The sequence below is a fragment of the Triturus cristatus genome, chromosome 11 (genome assembly GCF_964204655.1).
Source record: "Triturus cristatus chromosome 11, aTriCri1.1, whole genome shotgun sequence".
In the NCBI taxonomy this organism is placed as follows: Eukaryota; Metazoa; Chordata; class Amphibia; order Caudata; family Salamandridae; genus Triturus; species Triturus cristatus.
This window is the reverse complement of record NC_140594.1, coordinates 516453252-516475402: the sequence shown is the minus strand read 5'-3', so window position 1 is coordinate 516475402 and position 22151 is coordinate 516453252. Positions and strand designations below refer to the sequence as shown.

Genomic DNA, 22151 nt, shown 5'->3' with positions numbered 1-22151 from the left:
TGCAGCTGAAAGGCAGTCCAGTTCAACCTTGTTTTATAAGCCAATGTTTAGACAGCGAAAAGGGACCAGGTTTCGTGCTCATTGCAGAATTTAAAGTGGTAGTGGTACATTGACGATTTCTTTGCTCAGTATTGCATTTTCACAGTAAAAGATTTGCGTATGTCTCTTTGGAACAAAACTTCAAAGTGTAGTACTTTGCTTCTCATGCAATACTCAGACAGGCTTGTATAAGTAAGACTTCATTTCTCAGAAAACCACATCGCCCATAATGCACTGCTTGTGCTTCCTCGTCTTACAACCTGGACTCTTCTTTTCGTTTTAACTTTTAAATTTTTGTCTTGTAATAGTCTTAGATTACTTCGACTTCCATGTTTCAGGAAAAACTGCCTTTAGTAGCCAAAGTTGTTAAATAAAACGAAACAAACTTCAATTCTAGTCCGTTTGTTACTTGCCTTCCATCTGCAACATTATTACACACGCTGTGTCAGGGAACACTTTCCCTTACAAACCCTGGCAAATACGAAAAGTCTCCAAAGTTGAGGCGGGCCTCTCACATATGGCCCTGCCATCCACACTCCGTTTTCCATCTCCTTTTTGCCGGCGGGCATCCTCATATCAAAATCCAAATGAAAGTTGACGCTAGGAACGCCACATCCTTGCGGGTCGGGGCCTGACTGGCTGCGTCAAAACCAAAATATTCCAAACGAAGAACACGCACCACTTCAGTGCTGCGTAATCAGGCCCACCAGACGTGCTTCAATAAAAAATGCTTTATTCCAGGCAAGATAAAATATTTCAAGCATGACGCGTTTCAGTTCCTACGAACCTTAATCATATGCAGCTGAAAGGCAGTCCAGTTCAACCTTGTTTTATAAGCCAATGTTTAGACAGCGAAAAGGGACCAGGTTTCGTGCTCATTGCAGAATTTAAAGTGGTAGTGGTACATTGACGATTTCTTTGCTCAGTATTGCATTTTCACAGTAAAAGATTTGCGTATGTCTCTTTGGAACAAAACTTCAAAGTGTGCCTCTTCTAGGTGTACTTCGGCTTTGTCTAATACTAGTTTAAGGTGTGCATGGTGTTCCTGAATATAGGGTAGCTTAGAGGCCACGGGGTTTTCAAAAGGTAACATATTGGGATGAAAACCATTAAGACAGAAGAAGGGAGAACATCCTAAAGATGAATGATCAGCGTTGTTGTAGGTGAACTCTGCTGTCCACAAAAGCATACTCCTGTCGCATTCTTGTACTAATGTAAAACACCTTAGGTATTGTTCTAATGTCTGATTCAAATGTTCTGTTTTGCCGTCTGTCTGCGGATGATAGCTTGTAGACAGATGGGCATCGATCTTCATGACCTCACATAGCGATTTCCAGAATTTGGAAGTGAACTGAGTCCCTCTGTCTGTGATGATAACTGAAGGGATTCCGTGTAGTCGTACTATATGTTGTAAGAAGACTGTAGCGAGTTCTGCCGGGGTAGGCAATTTGTTAAGAGCAATGAAATGGCCCATCTTGGTCAGATGATCGATGACCACTAGTATGGTGTCATGGCCAGAGCTAAGAGGCATTTCCATGATGAAGTCCATAGACACCGTGTGCCAAGGATCCGGTGGCGTGGGTATAGGTCTAAGTAAACCGCTGGGTTATTGATGTTGTGCAATGGCTTGTGTACAAATGGAACATTCGGAAATGTATTTTGCAGTGTCTCTCCGAAGTGACTCCCACCAGAAGTAACAAGACATGGTTTGTAGTGTTTTCTGCATCCCCATGTGTCCGCCCAAAGATGTATCGTGAATCCATTGTAAGGCCTGTAGCTGGAGTGGACCTTCAGGAACATACAGTCTTTTGTCATGAAACAACAACTCATCTCTGACAGGACGATGTTGTGGTTCTTCCATGACCCATGCGCCTTTATCGAGGCCAGTGATTTGATTCTTCACTTCTTTCAAGAAGTCGTCCGTAGTAATTAAGGCTAATGTCTCTGCTGGAAAGGAAGCCTTCTGTAGTTTGATGGGTGGTTCCTCTACAGGATTGGTACTGACTTCCGGATTAGTCATGGGTCTGGAAAGCGCATCAGCCTTCCCGTTTTGTGGCCCTGGTCTGTAATTGATCACGAAATCAAAGTCCGCAAAAAACAACGACCATCGTAGTTGTCAAGGAGTTAGGGCTCTGGCACTCTTTAAAAACAGCAGGTGTCTGTGATCTGTATATATTTCCACTGTGTGTCTGTCCCCCAGTAGATGATGTCTCCATTCCTCACATGCTCGTTTGATGGCCATCAATTCTTTATCTGTAATACTATAGTTTACTTCACAATTGGACAACTTTCTAGAGAAGAAGGCGACGGGATGAAGTTGGCCGGTGTCTGGGTGTCGTTGGGAAAGGATTCCCCCAATGGCGTAATAAGAGGCATCTGTTTCGAGTATGAAGGGTTGTGAGGCATCAGGATGTCGCAATACTGGAGCACTGGTGAAACACAGCTTTAATGTCTGAAATGCCTTTTCGGCTAATGCAGTCCACTTAAAGATAGCTCCCTTCCGAAGAAGGAGTGTCAAGGGTTGGATGATACAGGAGAAGTTTTTTATAAATCTTCGATAGAAGTTCGCAATCCCCAAGAAACTCTGTAGGGCTTTCACACAGGAAGGGGATTCTCATTTAGTAATGGCTTGTGTTTTCTTTTTATCCATACAGAGTCCATTGGGGCTGATGACATAACCCAAGAATTCTACTTCAGCGGTATGAAAAAAGCACTTCTTCAGTTTCGCATATAGTGCGTACTGCTGTAGCCGCTCTAACACTGCAGACACGTGAGAAATATGTTCTTCCAAGGAAGTTGAGTACACAAGGATGTTGTCAATATATACAATACATGACACTTCCAGTAATCCTCTTAGAACTTCATCCATGAAGTATTGGAATGCGGCGGGGGCGTTGCACAGTCCGAAAGGCATAACCTGATATTCGTATAGTCCGAACTTGGCTCGAATGGCCGTTTTCCATTCATCTCCCCGCCTCGCTCTTACCAGATGATATGCTCCACTGAAGTTTAGCTTGGTAAATACAGTGGCTCCTTTAAATTGATCCAGCAGGACAGGTATTAATGGCAGGGGGTATCTGTTCTTCTTGGTTACTCGGTTGATCGCCCTTTAATCAATACAAGCCCTTAGGCCCCCCTCGCATTTCTGAATAAAAAAAAGATGCGAGGATGCTGGTGAAGAAGAAGGACAAATGAAGGCAGTCGATAATAGTTTCTCTAAGTATCGCTGCAAGTACGTAGTTTCTTCTTCGGTGAGGGCGTAGATGCGGCTACATGGGATGCTGGCTCTCGGTTCTAGATCAATCACACAATCAGACTCCCTGTGTGGAGGCAGCTTGCTTGCTTCTTGCTCGCTAAACACAGCATGATATTTCTGGTATTCTTCTGGCAGTGTGGTGACACATCCCACACTTCGTGTAAGACAACTGCTGGCGAACAACTCCGCAGGGTTCGCCGTCTGAGGAGCTTCTTGTATTCTGTCTTTGGTGCAATGTTCCATGCAATATGAGGAATTGAGCGTGACAGTCCGAGCTGCCCATTGCACGAAGGGATCATGCAGAGTAAGCCAGGGAATGCCTAATACGAGAGTAAAATTAGGGGCATCTATAAATCGAATTGAGTATTTTCGTAATGATTTATGCCCACTTGCATCTGTATCTGCTGAGTTTGGTATCGTACAGGGCCGGACGTCAGCTCCGTACCTTCTACGGCGGTTACTAATTCTGAGACCTTTTTCTTTACACAGGGTATACCGATTTCTTGTGCATAGCTTTGATCGATAAAGTTACCTGTAGCCCCTGAGTCTAACAAGGCATGTACTAGTACAAGTCTGGCCCCAGGTATATCAAACGTAACACATACGTTCATATGTGCCACTGTGTTTTGAACTGTGTTAACCACCAATGGACAGACCTCTTCCTCCGTTGGCCTCAAACAAGCGATCTGTGACTTGTTTGGGCATTTTAGTTTTCCTAGTCCTAAAGCAGGTATTCCACCACTGGCACGTTCTGATTCCCTTTGAACTCTTTGTAGGTGGTCTTGGTTTTCACCTTGCAGTCTTTGATAAAGTGCCCAGGTTTCCCACAGTACATACATAACTGTTGTTTCCTTCTTCGCTCTCTTTCTTCCTGACTTAGTGGTCTTCTTATGCCACTGATCTGCATGGTAATAAGTAAGTAATGGGTGCTGTCCCATCAGAAGCTGGGGGGTGTCCTTCTGATATAGCTCTTGGGCGAGGAAATATATATCTAGATTCAATGCTATGTTTATCTCCTTTCCTTTCTTGGAGTCTATGGTCCAATTGAATGGTGAGGTCAATGAGTTCATCACAGGTGGCTGGCATGTGCACCACCTGAGCCAAGATGTCTTTCAGCTCACTTCTCAATCCCTGGTAATACAAACATGTTCTTTTCTCCATAGGCCAGTCTGTTTCAGCTATGACCCTATTGAAGGTGGTGATGTATGATAATAAATCCTGGGTACCTTGTTTTAGCGTAATCAATTCCCTATCTAATGAAAGCTGGTGTGCCTTCCTATCAAACAACTTGCGCATTTCTTCACAGAAGGTGTCAAAGTTACGCAAGACAGGGTTGTCTCTTTCTATGAGGAAAAAAGACCAACTAGCTGCGTTACCCCCAAGATAAGACATCACAAAGACCATTTTAGCCTGGTCAGTGGGAAACACTGCGGGTTTACACATAAAATGTAATTTACTCTGCCCCAGAAAAATACCAAATATCTTTGGGTCCCCAAAGAATCTTTCAGGAGGAGCTAAGGGTAACTGTGCGGGCTGTATAACCTGTCTGGTGGAAGGACCCGTACCCCCTCCCAAGGTGTGAGCCGTTTGCCCTGCATTTGCAACATGAGATGCTGGCGGAGGTAGTGTCCAATTCCGAATATACTGAGCCCCCCGCATACCTGTAGTGCTGGAGCGAGACAACCCTGCAACTTCACGTCTCATGGTGCTCATTTCATTACGCAACTCTAGGTTCTCACCCCTGAAAGCATCTACCTTCATCCTTAGGGCGGTCAACGTTTCCAACAGTGTTGGTGTCCATCGTTCGGGCCGTAAGTTACAGTGGGCTTTTCACTCTGTCCTTCAGAGGAAGGTTAAACACTAACCTTCCAGCCGGATACAGCAGGAACGATGGTTGAAGTGAATTAACCCATTACCCTATATGGAGATACCCACGAGTATATATATCACACTCCACAGATAACACCACCATAGGGGAAAGGGAAAAAGGGACAAAAGAAACAATAACATTGCCGCTGCTTAGTACAGAATAGGGATGTCTTCGGAAGATGTAGACCTCTCTCCTACAATCCACCCGTCTGCCCTGTAAATGAGACACAATACACACATAAGAATTTTTTCCTATATGTTAAACCACCCATCCCTCTATGTGTCAGGTACTTACTTATATTGCAGCTGTGCATCTCCCAACAGAAAAAGGCACAAAAGGAAAAAAAATAAAAATAAAAAAAGAAAATATACGGTTCAGTTCCACGAGGGATTGAGGTACTTATTGCAGATAATCCTCTGGAAACGGTGAATGTTCCTTCCATATGGCTGCTCCGAGCCTTGTGGTACTTCTGGTATCACCAATCTGCTAAATGCCCAGCCTATCTCGCTCTCCTCAGCGTATTAGGCAAGGCTAATAGAACAACAAACAAATAACTGAAGCGCTTCTTCAGCGCGGAAGCAACCTCACTCGGGAGGCTGTCAGGATAGGAGGAATAAGTGCTCAGTTCTTTCTCACTCTCCTGAGGGGTGTAGACAGAGACTCGAACCAAACAGCTGAAGCGCTTCACTAGCGCGGATGCAACCTTACTCGGGCTTCTCATATAACACAGGGTAGCTCCGCTACCACGAGGCGGCTTAGAAGGTTGCGCCTGAGTTATGTTTACCGAGTGCAAGACGCACGGTAGTTCTGATTGTTTTCTCTGTTTGCTCTATATTGACTGGCGCATCATGGACACGCGTACCCAGGATGTAGAAAGGCGGTTCAAAGCTTCAAGGAATCTACCGCACCACGGGCGCTTGAGACGCCATACGATAGCGGTGCTCTGGGGAATAGTCTCATGAAAGAAAAGAGCCATCCAGAAGGGCGGAATGTCATAAGTACACAAGGTCCAAAGTTCAGCAGTTTGTCGGATGCTGTTGCTTCACGTAGTTTCACCTCCACAGGAAATTACTTGAGTAACAAGCCCTGAGCACAACAAAGGTGGGGCTTATGTACCCGCAGTCAGTTGCTTGAACCAGCCTTCCCTGAGGGTTATGGGAGTTGTAGTTTACACTCAATCATCCATACAGCGTTCTGTGTATGCGCTCTATGTGCCTATCTCCGCCTATCCATGACACTCCCTCGGTTTCTTCTTTTAGTTAATTGTTGGGCGACAGGCACTCTGCATTAAGTGAGCGCTGGGCAGTTCTGATCCCAGAGTGCAGGGAAGCAGGGAGGGGGGTTGTCGGGAAGGGCTGTTAAGTTGTTGGTTGTTTATGTTGAGTCGACAAGGTGCCATAGATTTATCGCTTTACTTGACTGGGGAAACGTTGGTCCTGATGAGTACACAATGGGAGAAGAGTATCAAATTAATGGGCTGGAATTTCAATGGTCTGGGGGATAAAATCAAATGATGTGTAGTACTGCAACATATAAAAGCGGCAAGCCCCAGACGTGGTACTGCTTCAAGAAACACACCTGGTAGGTAACACTTGTAAGGCCCTCAATAGGTGGGGATACCGACTGGCTGCGCATTTGGGCTTCACCACGGGCTTGAGGGGTACGGGAATAATGCTTAAAAACTCCTTCCCTACGGTAGTTATTTCAACGTGAGCCTACGCCTCATGTATATACATAGGTATCACAGGACAATGGGAAGGGACATCGGTGTATGTGCCTCCGGGCCTCCAAGGGCTCGCATTCAAAGACTTCGGGTCCATACTCCTATCGATCCCGGACGGTCTTCTGATTGTGGGAGGAGATCTTAACTCTGTGGTCTCAGGCACGTTGGATCATCACCCGCCTAGGGAATTGGGTCCCTCGAACCGGTGGTTGCCGGACTTCCTAGAAACCCTGGAAATGATTGATGTCTGCCCGTCTTTTCATCCTGATAGCATCCAACACACATATCATTCAGGATCACACCATAGCCTATCACGCATTGATTACCTATTGATACCAGCATCCCAAACTGAGCATGTTAGGGAAGTAAGGCATTTGGCAAGGGGCATCTCAGATCACTCCCCTACATGGGCCCAGTTTGTAATTGGACAACAGAGGGTGGGTAGTCGCCCCCATTAACCCCTGGCACCTCCGTAACCCAGGGGTCCAAACAGCACTGCAAGAGGCAATGGAACTTTATTTTCGGGAAAATCAGGGGCCGGTACGCTCCCACAAGACAATGTGGGAAGCGTTCAAAACTGTAATTAGAGGGCAGGCACTCTCCCAGATTGTAGGGGTGCGGAAGGAAAAATTAAAAGACGTTTTTCGCAGCAGAGGATTAAATTCTTCAGCTGGAGGGAGACCTTGATAGGGAGGTGACGCCAAAAAAGCTTCATGTCCTACAACTCAAGAGACACAGGTACAAGGGGATAGTGACTGACAGGGCCAACGCCATGGGACGGGAGACGCAGGGAAGAATATATGACTTGGGAGACAAGGCGGGGAAACTCATTGCATGGCTGGACAAGAAAGAACTTGCAAGTAGACTGGTGCCTGAGCTAGTAGACAAGACAGGCAAAAAAATCACTAATCCACTGGCAATAGCGACCATGTGCGCGGCACACTACAGCGACATATACCGCCCACAGACAGCGCACACAACAACTGATTCCCAACAATTGCTCAGAGACATTACCCTCCCGACCCTCTCGACTGATGACTTAGCACTGCTAGAAAGTGACCTGACTAACGACGAGATAGCCCAGGCAATTAGGAGTCTCAGGTCAGGGAAAACTCTGGGCCCGAATGGCCTACCAATCAAGCTCTATAAACTTCGACCCAGATAAAATTGCTCCATACATGCGGCAGATGTACGAGGAGAGTAGAGACCAGGAAATACTCCTGAGGGACCAACAGATTGCGACACTAGTGACAATATATAAGAGAGGGCAAGCCAAAGACAGAGTGTCCCTCATACAGGCCAATATCGTTGCTTAATGCGGAACCCAAGATATTAGCCAAACTCCTTGCCGGCCGTTTGGTCAAAGTGATTAGCAGGCTGGTTCACACAGAAAAATCGGGCTTCATGCCTCAACGAAACATCGCACTGAATTTGAATAGAGTGCACGGGGTGATGGGAAGAGTAGCCACTATTCAAGAAGCAGCAATAATTGTATCTCTTGACACCACAATGGCATTCGATACCATGGAATGGCCATACCTTTCAGCAGTCCTCGAAAAAATTGGTTTTGGACCACGCTTCACCCAATGGATTAAACTCCTTTACTCGGAGCGCCTGGCCCAAGTGGTCCTTAATAACAAGAAGTCAGAAGTATTTGAACTTGGAAGAGGTACTCGCCAGGGCTGCCCACTCTCCCCACTCCTTTTCACACTAGCATTGGAGCCATTGGCATCATGGGTCCGTAAAGATCCAGTGATACGGGGACTGTGGTGGGCAGAAAATTGGGAAGACCGCATTTCACAATATGCGGATGACATCCTCCTCTTCCTGGCTTCTTTCCTGGCAGAGACGGTATAATCATGGATGATGAAGACTGGACGGTGGCGATGGCGTCCCCGCGAGAGATAGCTATATGTGCAAGGCTGCGACTTTTCCAATTAAAGATACTGCACAGAGTATATATATCAGAGCCCACTCTAGTAAAAATGGGAGCGTGGGGTGATGGGACTTGTAGGAGACACTGCGGTAGTATAGGGATGTTTATGCATATATTGTGGGAATGTGAACACATCCAACGATACTGGCATAAAATACACAAGATCATCAGTGAAGTGCTCTCACATACTATCCATCCAGAAGCTAAGAGGTGTCTCCTGAATGTGTGGGAGCCCACAGATTTGAATAGCAAACTCGCCATGTGGGTAACACTAGGCCTTATGGTGGCAAAAAGAAATATAGCGCAACTGTGGTGAGCAGTGCACGCACCAACGACAGAGGCCTGGGAAAGGGACATGGACTGATGCATGTTTAGAGAGAAAACAGTATATGTATCTCGAGGATGCCCCCGAAAATTGTCACAAATTTGGAATGATTGGAACCTATATCGAGGTGAGATCTGTAACCCCATGAACATACCTACATGTGATGATCCACCATCTCCGTAATTATTATTGCAGCAATTATGTAAGTGCTCATGTAGTGATTTGGAATTCTTAGCCAAGTATTAAGTAACCTGTCTACACTGTGATGTACCTTGTGTTGTCGATTCTTTTTGTTTAATAAAAAGAACTATATAAAAAAAAAAATAACTAGAGACTCAGAGTATACCTGTAACCATTTTTGATTAATAGATTCCTGCATTTATCCAGAAAAGGAACATATGCTAGCTGCCATCGGGTTGGTGGAGCCCATCCAGATAGTATTAAACTATCTGGATGAGGTTTAACACCAATGATGAAGCATGCCACTGGTGGTTCGGGGAGATTATTATTTCTATAGTCCTGTGGATTATCATATGGCATTAGCAGTAGTGTCCAGCCATTTAAATGCTCCTGTACTATGTTGTGTATGCACATTTTTCTAACATACCTAACTGTAATGTCACTTTAACAGTTTTTGCAGTGATTTTTGTTTTTTGTTTATCATATTCACCCAACTTCATCACTGTGTTAGGCTTTTGGCAGTGCACAGCGTAGAACTTCATAACAAATAAATCTCCCAAGATGGCCACCAGAGACAAAAGAGCCCAAATGTAGCCCAAATATCACCCAGATGTAGCCCAAGTATAGCCCAAAGACAGAATGTCCCAGAGTGTTCTTAAAAACAACTAGAGCGCTTACTGTCTTACTTATGACAAAAGTATGGCACACCTGAAGCCATCTTGATTGGAATAAACTGGTAACACTTAAAACATTTAATTTAAAAAGGAACACAATGAGGGGGTGCATTTTGCCATAGAAATTATGATTAATGATGAAGAAAGAAAATGAGGGCACATTTTGAGTGACTTCTCAAATCCTCTTCTATTTCATTAAAAAATTCTGACTTGCAGACTGAAACATGCACTTTTAATACCAGGAGCAGACTTCCATGGTGAACAGTAGTTTTACTACAGTGATCTAATGAGCAACTAGAGTGCTAACATTTAGAATTTATGGAAAATGTGTGACACATCTGAATGCCTTCTTGATGGAATCAAAGTAAAAAACTGAAAGCATTTCCTACTGAGGAGACTGCAGTACATGAGGAAATTAGGAAACTTCATAACAAATAAATCTCCCAAGATGGCCACCGGAGACAAAAGAGACCAAATGTAGCCCAAAATCACCCAGATGTAGCCCAAATATAGCCCAATGACAGAAGTGTGCAAAACACTTATTATTTTGTGTTTTTGCAGTGTTATATAGTGCAGACTTGTCAGGTATTTACATGAGCATTGGTTACATCACACAAGAACAAATTCATTTTGGTTGTAGACATGGGGAGACTAAGTGATTTGACCAGAATCACAGAATGTCGAGCTGAAGCAGAAACTCCAACCTGGTTCCCCAGTTGCAAAGTCTGCAGTTCTGGAAGTAACACCACATCCTCTCCCCTAAGTGCAACATTTAATCAAGTGGTCAACTGGATAAAAAAACATAAAGATAACAAATAATTTAAAAGTGCTTTGTCGCTATTTGAAAACTCAGAAAATATGTCCTTATTTTAGTCTTTTAGAGCACTAACCATAATTTTGATGCCAATAATACCCTCTCATATATGTAATTTCTAAAGGAAATGCTCTAGGTATTACAGTTTTGATTACATCAAGATGACGTCAGGCGTTCCACACTTTTGTAATAAATATAGAATGTTAGCAATCTAGTTGTTCATTAGGATACTGTTGAGAGGCAGAGGCCAGGGGCACGGACTCTGAAAATTGAAGGCAGGTAGGAGGGTGCAAAGGCAACAATTTAACCACACTGAGCAGGCAGGAAGGGCCGTGGCAGCACAACAGACTATGGAGGGCTGTGGAAAGGGGGGCAGGGGCAACAAACCAACAATACAGGACTTGCAAGAGAGGCTGTGGCAATGTAATAGACCATTGTGGGCAGAAGAATGAGGCAATGGTAGTACAACCATACATGCCAACAGACCCGATTCAGCCAGGAAACGTCCAATGTTTTTAAGCTCAAATGGGCTTTATTTGATCTGTCTCCTGTCTACAATCTCCTCTTTTTCAATGTAACTCAAAGGGGAAAATCAATACCCCAGTTTTTTTTCAAAATCTCCCTCTTACCAAGTTCAAAATGTTCGCAAGTATGGTACATTGGATCATGGAAGTAAATGGGGTAGGGACATGGACTTGGATAACAGAGGACAGGAGGGACATGGAGAGGTGCACCAAACTGACCCTGCAGGGCAGGCATCAGGGTTTGCAGCAGCACAATACACCACACAGGGCATGCGGGACGGGAGTGCAGCACAACAATCCATAGAAAGCAAGAGGGAGGGGACAGGACCATGCACATGGACAACAGAGAACAGAGGGGCAAGAGGCAATGGTAGCTAGCTGACCATAATGGACAGACAGGAGAGAAAGCTGCAGTATAACAGACCATAAAGGGCAGGAGGGACGGATCAGGGGCATTACAATGGAACAGACAAGCCAGGAGGGAGGGAGTAGGGGTCTGCACATGTAAACAGAGGGCAGGAGGCAAGGGGGCAGGGCAGGAGCAGCAAGATAGCCATGGAGGTCAGGCAGGATGGGCACTAGAAGCAAGACACACCATGAAGAGCAACAGTGAGACTGTGATGGCATACACACAGACCATGGAGGGAAGGTGGGAGGGGGTCAGGGGCAGCTAACTGACCACACAGGGAAGGTGGGAGGGGCCATGGCAGCACAGAAGACCATGCATGGCAAGTGGGAGGGTTAGTGGCAGCACAATGGCTATGATGGGCAAGAAGGAGGGTGCAGGGGCATGCACAAAGGACGATGGAGGATAGAAGGGAGGGTCAGGACCTGTGCACAGACAAGAAAGTTCAGGGGAAGGGGCCTCACAACAGACCGCATGGGGCAGGCAGGAGGAGCAGTTGCAGCACAACAGACCAGGGAGGGCAGAAGGGTGTGGCAGTACAATGGACCATGTAGGACAGGAGGAAGAGGATAGGGGCATGGCATGTGGACAGGCAGGGTGGAGGTGGCAGGGACAGGTTACAGTCATCTGACAATGCTAGGCAGGTGGGAGGGGAGTGGCAGCTCAACAGAACACTCAGAGTAGATAGGAGTGGCAGGTCCATGGAACATGGTGGGCAAAAATGATGGAGCAGGGGCATGCACAAAGACATCGGAGGGCAGGGGGAAGGAGAATAGGGGCAGCAAGCTAAGCACAGAGTTTAAGCAGGAGGTCAATGATGGGGCATAGAATTGGGCAATGGAGGGCAGGAGGAGTGGACTGGTACATCATACTAAATTGAGGGCAGTGGCAGCACATCAGACCATGCATGGCAGGAGGGAGGAGGCTAGTCCATGAATTCACACAACATAGGATAGGGAGGAGGGGGATGGGGCAGCAAGCTAACTGTTCAGAGAAGGCGGGTATTAGGAACTTTATTGTTTTTAAAACGTGTGTCTGTGCGAGCTACTTAAAATATGAACAAGTATGCAGCATAATCTCACTTGTATTCAGGAAGAAGAGGACGTTTGTGACTGTGACTCCGGGCTCACTTGGCAGAAACACCCTCTGACCCTCCACCCCCTATCGCAAAATGTAATGCCCGTGAAAAGGGTAGGTGAACACAGTGTTATATAGAACATAGTCCTGAGAGCACGATTGAAAATGAAAACTAGATATAGTGTATGGTATAAACTATGCACCAAAAAGTGTGATATAAGATGAACCGGGCGTGAAATATAATATGCAATACATTGTGCGCAATGACAGATTCATTGGAGAGCGCGAGATAGCACAGGCACTAGCGCGTGCTATGCGATATGCGCCTTGGAGTGTAATATGCACAGGGCAGTGTTGTGTAACCTAGCTAGTCTCTAAAGTTGTAATATAAAATATGTGCTGGGGAGTGTAACGTTGCATATGCACTGTGACAAAGATATGGATCCCAGATTGTAATATGTATGGCATAGCACTGTGCGTTATAACATTGGCATCGAGGAAGGCACGTTAGATGGGGCAATATAACCCGTGCGAAGACAAGTGTGGCATGACATATTCACGGGGTGGTGTTACAGTGCACATGGGCTAGAGAGTGTCATAGCATATGCACTAGCTAGCGGAATACAACACAGAGGTGTGTGGCACTCAGCAGGCAATGGTGGGTGTAACACAGCATTGGGCTCTGCCAGGAGCGCGCTGTGACTCTCAAGTGATGTTCGTCCCCTTTCCAGAGAGTAAAATAAAAAGTATTACACAACCGGCAGTGGATGTGTGTTTTATTAACCGTGAGGGGGGTGTCTTGCATAGTTTTGGTCGAATTTTTGTCGAATCCCCTTTAAATGGCTTGGTGTGCATGTGTATTAAATGTGCCCATCAATAGCTACCCATGTTTGTATAAATAAACAACAAGGGTGTCTACCGGGATTAGGCACGGTAGGGCATCAGACATGTCAGAGCTTCACTAGTGGTGTAAATACATTCCACGTGGATTCATTGTATGCATAGTCGCCTTTTAATGAATATCACGCAAATCGTCATGGTGATAGGTACGTACGGTTTGTCCAGCATGTCCTAGGTGTGTCTATAAATATATATTTTTTAAAAATAATAAAAAACAGTGGCCGGCCCTGGGGATTGGGGTCAAAAAAATATAAGTAGGAGACAGGCCCTGGGGGATGGTCATCAGGGCCAATAAATTAGAATAAGAAGGGGAACCACACAGCCCCCCTTCTTAAAAAATTAAAATAAATAAAAGACTGGCATCGTGCCGGAGGCCACGCCCCCTCCTTGCAGCACTCTGCAAACACGCCCCCTGGCGAGTTGTAAGTTGGGGAATTAATTCCTCTTCAATACTGAGGGTCCCTGAGGGCCAACTAGCCCAACAGGCATCTCCAGTATGCGCCAGGGAGCTGCGCTGCAGACAGGTGTTCTGAGGCCAAGCCCCTTTTTACACCTCTCTGCAACGCAGCTCTGTGGCGCTTACTGGAGGTACCTAGTGGTCTAGTTTGACCCTAGGGACCCTTAGGATTCAAGGGGACTTAATCTCTCAACTTAGAACAGCCACAGGGCGCGTTTACACAGTGGTGAAGGGAGGGGACGGGGCCTGAGGTGACGTGTGCAAACACGCACTATGGCACGTTTTAAATTGGGGATATAATTTCCCTTCAATACTGAGGGCCCCTGGGGGCTAACTAGCCCACCAAGTGCTTCCAGTAAGCGCCACTGAGCTGCATTGCAGAGAGGTGGTCCAGGCCGTGCCACTTTTTACACCTCTCTGCAACGCAGCTCTGTGGCACTTACTGGAGGTACCTAGTGGGCTAGTTGGACCCTAGGGACCCTCAGGATTCAAATGAACTTAATCTCCCAACTAAAAATGGACACAGGGCGTGTTTACACAGTGGGGAAGGGAGGGGACGGGGCCTGAGTTAACGTGTGCAAAAACGCCCTGTGGCCTGTTTTAAGAGGTAGTTTTAATCCCCCTGCCCTATTATATACTAGGGGCTTACAGAGGAGGTCATGCTAATCACAGGGGGACCCCAACGCATAGTGTTCCCTAGTGTATGTAAGTGTTTTCACTGTATTCTAAGTGTCTTTTAACATAGCACTGGCTCTAGGACTGGTTAGTCAGACTCAGTTACCACCAGTATCCGTCTGAAAAAGTTGAGGGTACAGGATGATTTTGCAACAAGGCTTCTTTCTGCTCTTCTTTGTGTTCTTTCTGCACGTTATCCTTCTTCCTGCACTTTTCTTCGTCTTTGAGGACTTCTGTTGCTTCTTTCTGCACTTCTTTTTTTTCTTTCTGTGCATTTTTTCTTCTTTCTTCACATGTCCTATCTCTGTAGGCATAGTTAGAAATTAGCATTTAAAAAACCTTTGAAATTCACAGAAAAAAACATAGGTTTCAGGCACGTTATAGTTAGGAATTAGCATTTAAAAAACCTCCGAAATTCACTGAAAAAACCATAGGTTTCAGGGGTGTTATAGTTAGCTGGACTTTTCACTTGTACAAAACCATTGAAATTCCCCCGTTATAGTTAGTTCAGCTAACTATAACTCGCGCGCCCGCAATGCACTGCTGATGACGTTACATATTACATCACTCATGACATGGTCAGTGACATCACTCATGACATCACTGATGACATCTCAAATGACATCACTGATGACATCACTGATTACATCATTCTTGTGATAGAGTGGCAGACCTCCTCTCACCCTAATATAACCTTTGATACACACATTCAAAAATAGAGACTAACATTTTCAAAACAATGGACATACCAATACCAGTTACAACAACCTCTTCAGTAATTATAAGATCCACATGCACATCCACTCACTCACCAACAGTCCTATACAGTTACTCATACTCACATGTACTCACTCATCATATGTACTAATACACCTATACATCCTGTTCCACAATGCCACTCATCCATAGAGTTACTCACACACATAGTCACTCATGCTAATAAAGAATCAAACATACATTTACTTGCATATACAGTTATACACACACCACCACACTTACTTCTACGGAAACTTACACATACTTAGTCTTTTAAACAATCACTTATAGAAACACATACTTATTCATACAGGAATTCTTTCAATCTCTCACTCTCACATATACTCACTTATATACACCAATAGTCACATATACTAGTTTAAAACATATGTAGTTACTCATAAAGACACTATTGAGACAGTCATTAATTCACTAACAGACCTATACACACACACACTCATTCACCCATACAGGCCTGCACACATGCTGTCTTCAACACATACAAACAGTGAGTCACTCATTCATGCACCTATGCACTACGTAATACCCCCCACCGAACCATGCAGACACTCAGACTGATACTCAAAAAACCAACTAATAACCTATATAGACACCGATGTAGGTACTCACCAACCCATGCAGCCACTTATACACAAAGTGAGAGACTGACACAGATATTTACATATTTAAACATCACTCACTAAGCCATGTATTCACTATGATACACTTAATCAGTCAGTTACACAATCAATTTTTCAAAAACAAATCATCCATTTAGACACTTATATACCCATTTATTCTTCCATCGACCTTGAGATATACATATATAAAACATATTTATTTTCAGAAAAACACACATTCACTGGATGATGTCATCAGTGATGTCATCAGTGATGTCATTTGAGATGTCATCAGTGATGTCATGAGTGATGTCACTGACCATGTCATGAGTGATGTAATATGTGACGTCATCAGCAGTGCATTGCGGGCGCGCGAGTTATAGTTAGCTGAACTAACTATAACGGGGGAATTTCAATGGTTTTGTACAAGTGAAAAGTCCAGCTAACTATAACACCCCTGAAACCTATGGTTTTTTCAGTGAATATATGTATATATATATATATATATATATATATATTTTTTAAGTGTTTCAGTGTGAATAGTAATTTTTTTCTACGGTATCCAGCAGTTTCCCTAGTGTTGCACTCACTGGAGTGGGAATAGGATTTTTTTCCCCTCCACTATCCAACAGTTGCCCTACTGTTGCACTCACTGGAGTAGGAATAGTCATTTTTACCCCTCCGCTATCCAACACTTTCCCTTCTGTTGCAGTCTCTAGAGAGGGAATAGTAATTTTTACCCATCCGCTATCCAGCACTTTCCCTACTGTAGTATTCACTGGAGTGGGAATAGTAATCTTTATACCTCCGCTATTGAACCCTTTATCTACTGTTGCATTCGCTGAAGTAGAAAATGTAATTCTAAAGACTTGTAATTAGTTCAATGTTTTAATTTATAATATATTTTTATTAGATTTTATGTTATTGGTGTATTTATATATCTATTTATTTATAAATGTTTATGAATACAATTATGAAATAAATTAAAATAAATAGTTTATTAATTGTTTTAAAGTAAGTATATATATATATTACATTTTATATACGTAAGTTTAAATTCTTCAAATTACATGTATTTGTTATATTTATTCAAATGTATATTACATCTAATTTATTTTTGTAAAGCTAATTTTTTCTATATTTAATTGTATTTTTTATATATACTAAAATCGATATCTTGTACAACTATATTTTTTACATTGATATTTTTTCTTCAATATTTTTATATGTACAATAATAAATATATGTCGATAATTTTGACATCGATATTAAAAACTCAATATTTGTGCATGGGGATATTTGGGGGTCGATATTCTGTCAGTAACCCAGGCAGTGTGGGGGCAGTCTCACGGCGTGGCATGTTGGGTTCATAGGTTAGCCTAATATGTATACCACCGCCGTGAAAGTGCTGACTGCACGTTCCTGCATGGTGTGGCTTGTATGCAACACCATGCAGGAACAAGGGTGCAATTAAAGTGGGGTACAACATGCCCTCCTCTGCATGCACCCCCAGGCCCAGGAGTTGCACAGGGGCCCTCTTAGGGCCCCCTTTGTTACCCCTCTGCCACCCTTTTCATGGTGGGCTCACTGCCATGAAAAGGGTGGTAGAAAGGTAACTCGTAATATGTTCAGACCAACCACATCAATCATAATACGGCACTAGTCGGACCGCCACTATGAGTATAGTGGTCCTAAATACTTATGCCCAATGGTCTCAAGCATTGCTATCTGCACAATAAGCATTGTCTCTAAGTACAATTCGAAAGATGCCTGAACTATAGCCTGTGCATTCCTTCAACCCAGAATTGGCAAATTGATTTATACCTGTACTTGAGAAAGCTCTGCAGAGGATCTTCTGGGTCATGCTTATATAACTATTGTAGAACCATAGCACAACATGTCCTCCTCTGCATGCACCCCCAGGAACAGGAGAGGCACAGGGGCCCCATTAGGGCCCCCTTTGTTACCTCTCTGCCACCCTTTTCATGGCAGGTTCACTGCCATGAAAAATGTGGTAGAAAGGCAACTCGTAATATGCTCAGCGGTTCTGGCTCTGGCACCACCAGCATATTACTGTGCTTTTCCAGAGCTCCGGCACAGCCAGATTCTTGATCCCTGTGGACCTAGCAGTCTCATGGCGGTACAACCACCCGCATCATAATACGGCACTAGTCGGACCGCCCCCATGAGTCCAGTGGTCCGATGGACCAGTGTACTTATTAATAAGAGCCTAAATACACATGCCCAATGGTCTCAAGCATTGCTAGGTGCACAATAAGCTTTGTCTCCAAGTACAATTTGAAAGATGCCTGAACCATAGCCTATGAATTCCTTCAACCCAGAATTGGTAAAGTGATTTATACCTGTACTTGAGAAAGCACTGCAGAGCATCCTCTGGGTCATGCTTATATAATGATTGTTCACAGTACAAGCATTGTTAGACCCTATAGGCTTTTAATTAAGGTGACTGTTAGTAGAGGCAGCTAATCAAGCACTATACCCATGAACTGAGGCATTATAGCCCACATTTTTAGATCATTATATGTCATGTGACTTAATAAATGACATAATGCATACAATTGAAACCGCTAATGGAATCAACAACACACTGCAATGCATAACTAATGACCATGATTTAGACCCCCCGCGCTGCCAGGACAGCCTGCCAAACACATGCTATGGCTTTCCAAGGTTGGCTGCTTGTTGGAGGTATGCATGCACAGCTATGATAGAAAGCTAGGGAGTGCAATGCCAACCCTATTTGTTTAGTGTTCTTGCCACTAAAAAAGCTTAACAGGTAGCTCAGAATGTGCTGACCTATGGAGAGGTGACAAATAATACAAAAAGACAAATATTTACCAAATCTCCTAAAGTAAACAAGTTTATTGAATGAAATACTCCCTCATATCATAGACAGGAATAACCAGCTGCACCACAGGAGGCAGGGAAAATAAGTGGTCCTACCCATGGTACCCTTCGAATGGAAAGAGTTCAGTTTAAAAATAAAAGGTGTAAAGTAAACAATATGCCTGACTCAAATGAGTCGACTTCTTTTATGATACTGTGACAAGGAAAGGGAGGGGGTGTTAATGATTTTTCAATGGAATGTTTTGATTTGATGGTGTGCTGTTTGTAATAATTGTTTCATATTTGTATATATATTTTCCTTTGATTTCCAATCTAGATTTGTATCAAGGGCCAATGTGTAGATATGGAAAGCATTTACAGATCAGCAATGTGCTCAAGCAAATGCAAAGGACACGCGGTATGTTGCAAATGTTTCTTATTTGGTTACAGTTTATTACTGAGCAGGTGTAGTGATCCAGTTGTCAGCTTCTAAATATGTTAGATTCCACAGGCCAGTACTTCAGAACAAAACATCACATGTATATCTACTAAAAACTATACTTACACAACAAGGAGTCAAGGGACCTGATTCAGATGCTGCATATTGTAGAAGGTAAAGTAGTAGTACAGTAATTCTTCTCATTTACTACAAAATGCAAATCACAAACCTGCGAGAGTAACTCTTGACCACTACCCTTCTAACTTTTCAATGAGGAGATCTTCACACATGTAAGTTTACTACTTAGGGGGTGATTCCGATGTTGGACGGACCGGAGTCCATCCTTCATCGTTTGGGACTGGTACCGAACTACCTCCTGTCGTCGATCCCAACCCAGGAAGAAGACTATTTGGTCACACTCTTATTATTTACCATGGGAGCATGCATTCCGAATGGAATGCATGCTCTCATGGTGAAGAGCTGAGGTGCAGTTCATCCCTGCACCCCGTGGCAGGCACCTCTTTCCGCAGCCACTTCCCAGGTCCCGCCCATATTTACTACTAAAGGGCCAATTCCGATGCAATCAGAAACGGCTCCGACCGATTGTTGGAGCCATTCCAACTGCACCAGAATCAGCTGTTACAATTCCTTTCCAACCGATCCATTTTGATGGGGTCGGTCAGAAAGGAATCCAAACTGGATTTCTGAATGGCTCGCAATGGCCTCGGCATTAGTTCCAGAAGTAAGCCTGGGCAAAGCACTACGCTACGCTCGCGTAGTTTGCGAAGTTCACGCTACTTCGCACTACGCGAATTGCACGTAGCACAGTGCAAACACGCGTAGCGTAGTGTTGCGTAGTGCTGCGGTCATTTTTTGCTTGCTCGCGGTCCTCAACGTCAAGTTGGCGACCGCGAGCAAGCAAAATGACATCCCGGCGTGACTTTTTCCTTGTTCGCGATCAGCAACATCAAGTTGGCGATCGCGAGCATGGAAAATAAACCTCCCGGCGAGATTCCCAACGCGAGGAGGTCAGGTTTCTCATTGCGAGTGGACGTGTATGCTCGCGACCGCTCGCGATGAGAAACTACCAGTTCGCGTTGAGAAAGCTGCCGCTTGAGTAAAAATCTACTCGAGCAGCAGAAAACTACAGCTCGCACTGTGCAAGATGCCATTTTCAATGATTGCACAGTGCAGGTTGCTTGTCCGCACTGTGCAATCATTGAAAACGACATCTGGCACAGTGCGAACAAGGTACTACGCAGTTCGCGAAGTGCTACGCGTAGCTGGGGTAGTGCGAACTGCACTTTGCGTAGCTTCGCGAAGTGCTACTTCGCGAACTACGCCCAGGCTTATCCAGAAGGTGGAGTGATTCCTGAAAAGCAAGACCTTGTTTTCTCTAAGTTTAGCTTCAAGCAGTTTTTTGCATCCAGTTTGCAATGTGAGACATACAACTACAGAACTTTTTTGCCTCCTGTTCAACATCACATGATAAAGACACCAAAATGTGTGCATCATCGCTTAGCAGAAAACTGAGAAGGCATAACTACGAATGAGGGGTAACATAGATATTGAAAAGCTTGGGCTAAGAGAAGACCCCTGAGGAACTCCACAAGGGAGGAAGAAGGGGTCTGAAATGGAATCTCCCAGCTCTAGGGTCTGTTGCCCTGCACATAGGACCAAGGTCTGCAGGGCCAGTGTTGGATTTCTAAAGCCCAGGGACTGGAGCCAATTTAAGAGGAGTGAATGGTGGACCATATCAAAGGCGGCAGATAGATCTAATAAAATCAGTGGTGCATGTCTGCCCTTGTCAATCACCATTCTCAGTTATTCGGAGACTGCTACCAGAGCCAACCAGAGATGACTCTGTACAGTGGTGTGCTCTAAAACCATACTGGTTAGCAGCTAAAAAAAATACAATTTCCTCATTCAAAGCCCTCTCAAATATCGTGGCAGGAAAGGGAAGGTAAGATATAGGCCTGTAACTTCTCACAACGTTTGGTTCCAAAGAAGGTTTTTTCACCAGAGGCAGAATGGAGGCTTTTTTCTGAATAGCCGGGAACTGACCGGAGGTCAGTATCATATTTAGTAGCTCAATAAGCGGATCTGCTACTGACCTGGACCTGCTACTGCAAAACCAAGGGTGCCTGGGGGCCTAAGGCCCCCCCGAACTACCCCCAAAAAAGAAAGTGTGCACATGTAAACCACACACATTCCATAGGGGCATGTGTGCGCTACATGGCACTTTGAAAAATGCAGTGTTGTGCATTTTTCCAAGTGGGTACATGGTTAACATCAACTTGAAGTTAATGTTAATTAGTGTTTCCTAAATGCACAGTTCGCATTTAGGAAAGGCTTCTTGCATGTGCAGTAGGGAATCGTAAATTGCGATTCCCCACTTGCATTCACAATTTAGGGAATCTCAAAGAATTGCGATTACCCAAATTGTGAATGTAAAAAACTTTCATGCATTGAACATGGCCATTTTGTGATCGCAAATTGGCGATTTTTGTGAATCGCACTGTTTGCAATTGTAAAATCGCTTGATGCATTGATGCATGATTAGTGCCTTGTACTCCACGAGAAACTTTTTAAATGTAGTCTTCTCTTCCGGGCATTATTCTTTTCTTTTCTCC

The 22151-nt window shown here is 44.3% G+C and overlaps 1 protein-coding gene across 1 annotated transcript in view; it reads left to right on the top strand.

The window, feature by feature from the left end:
* LOC146784501 (zinc metalloproteinase-disintegrin-like VLAIP-B) overlaps positions 1-22151 on the top strand; it is a 3966015-nt gene that overhangs the window by 3800895 nt on the left and 142969 nt on the right. Inside the window, exon 17 of the mRNA XM_085632966.1 lies at positions 19417-19497. Coding sequence (XP_085489092.1) covers positions 19417-19497 — 81 coding nt within the window. The remainder of the gene's footprint in view (positions 1-19416; positions 19498-22151) is intronic.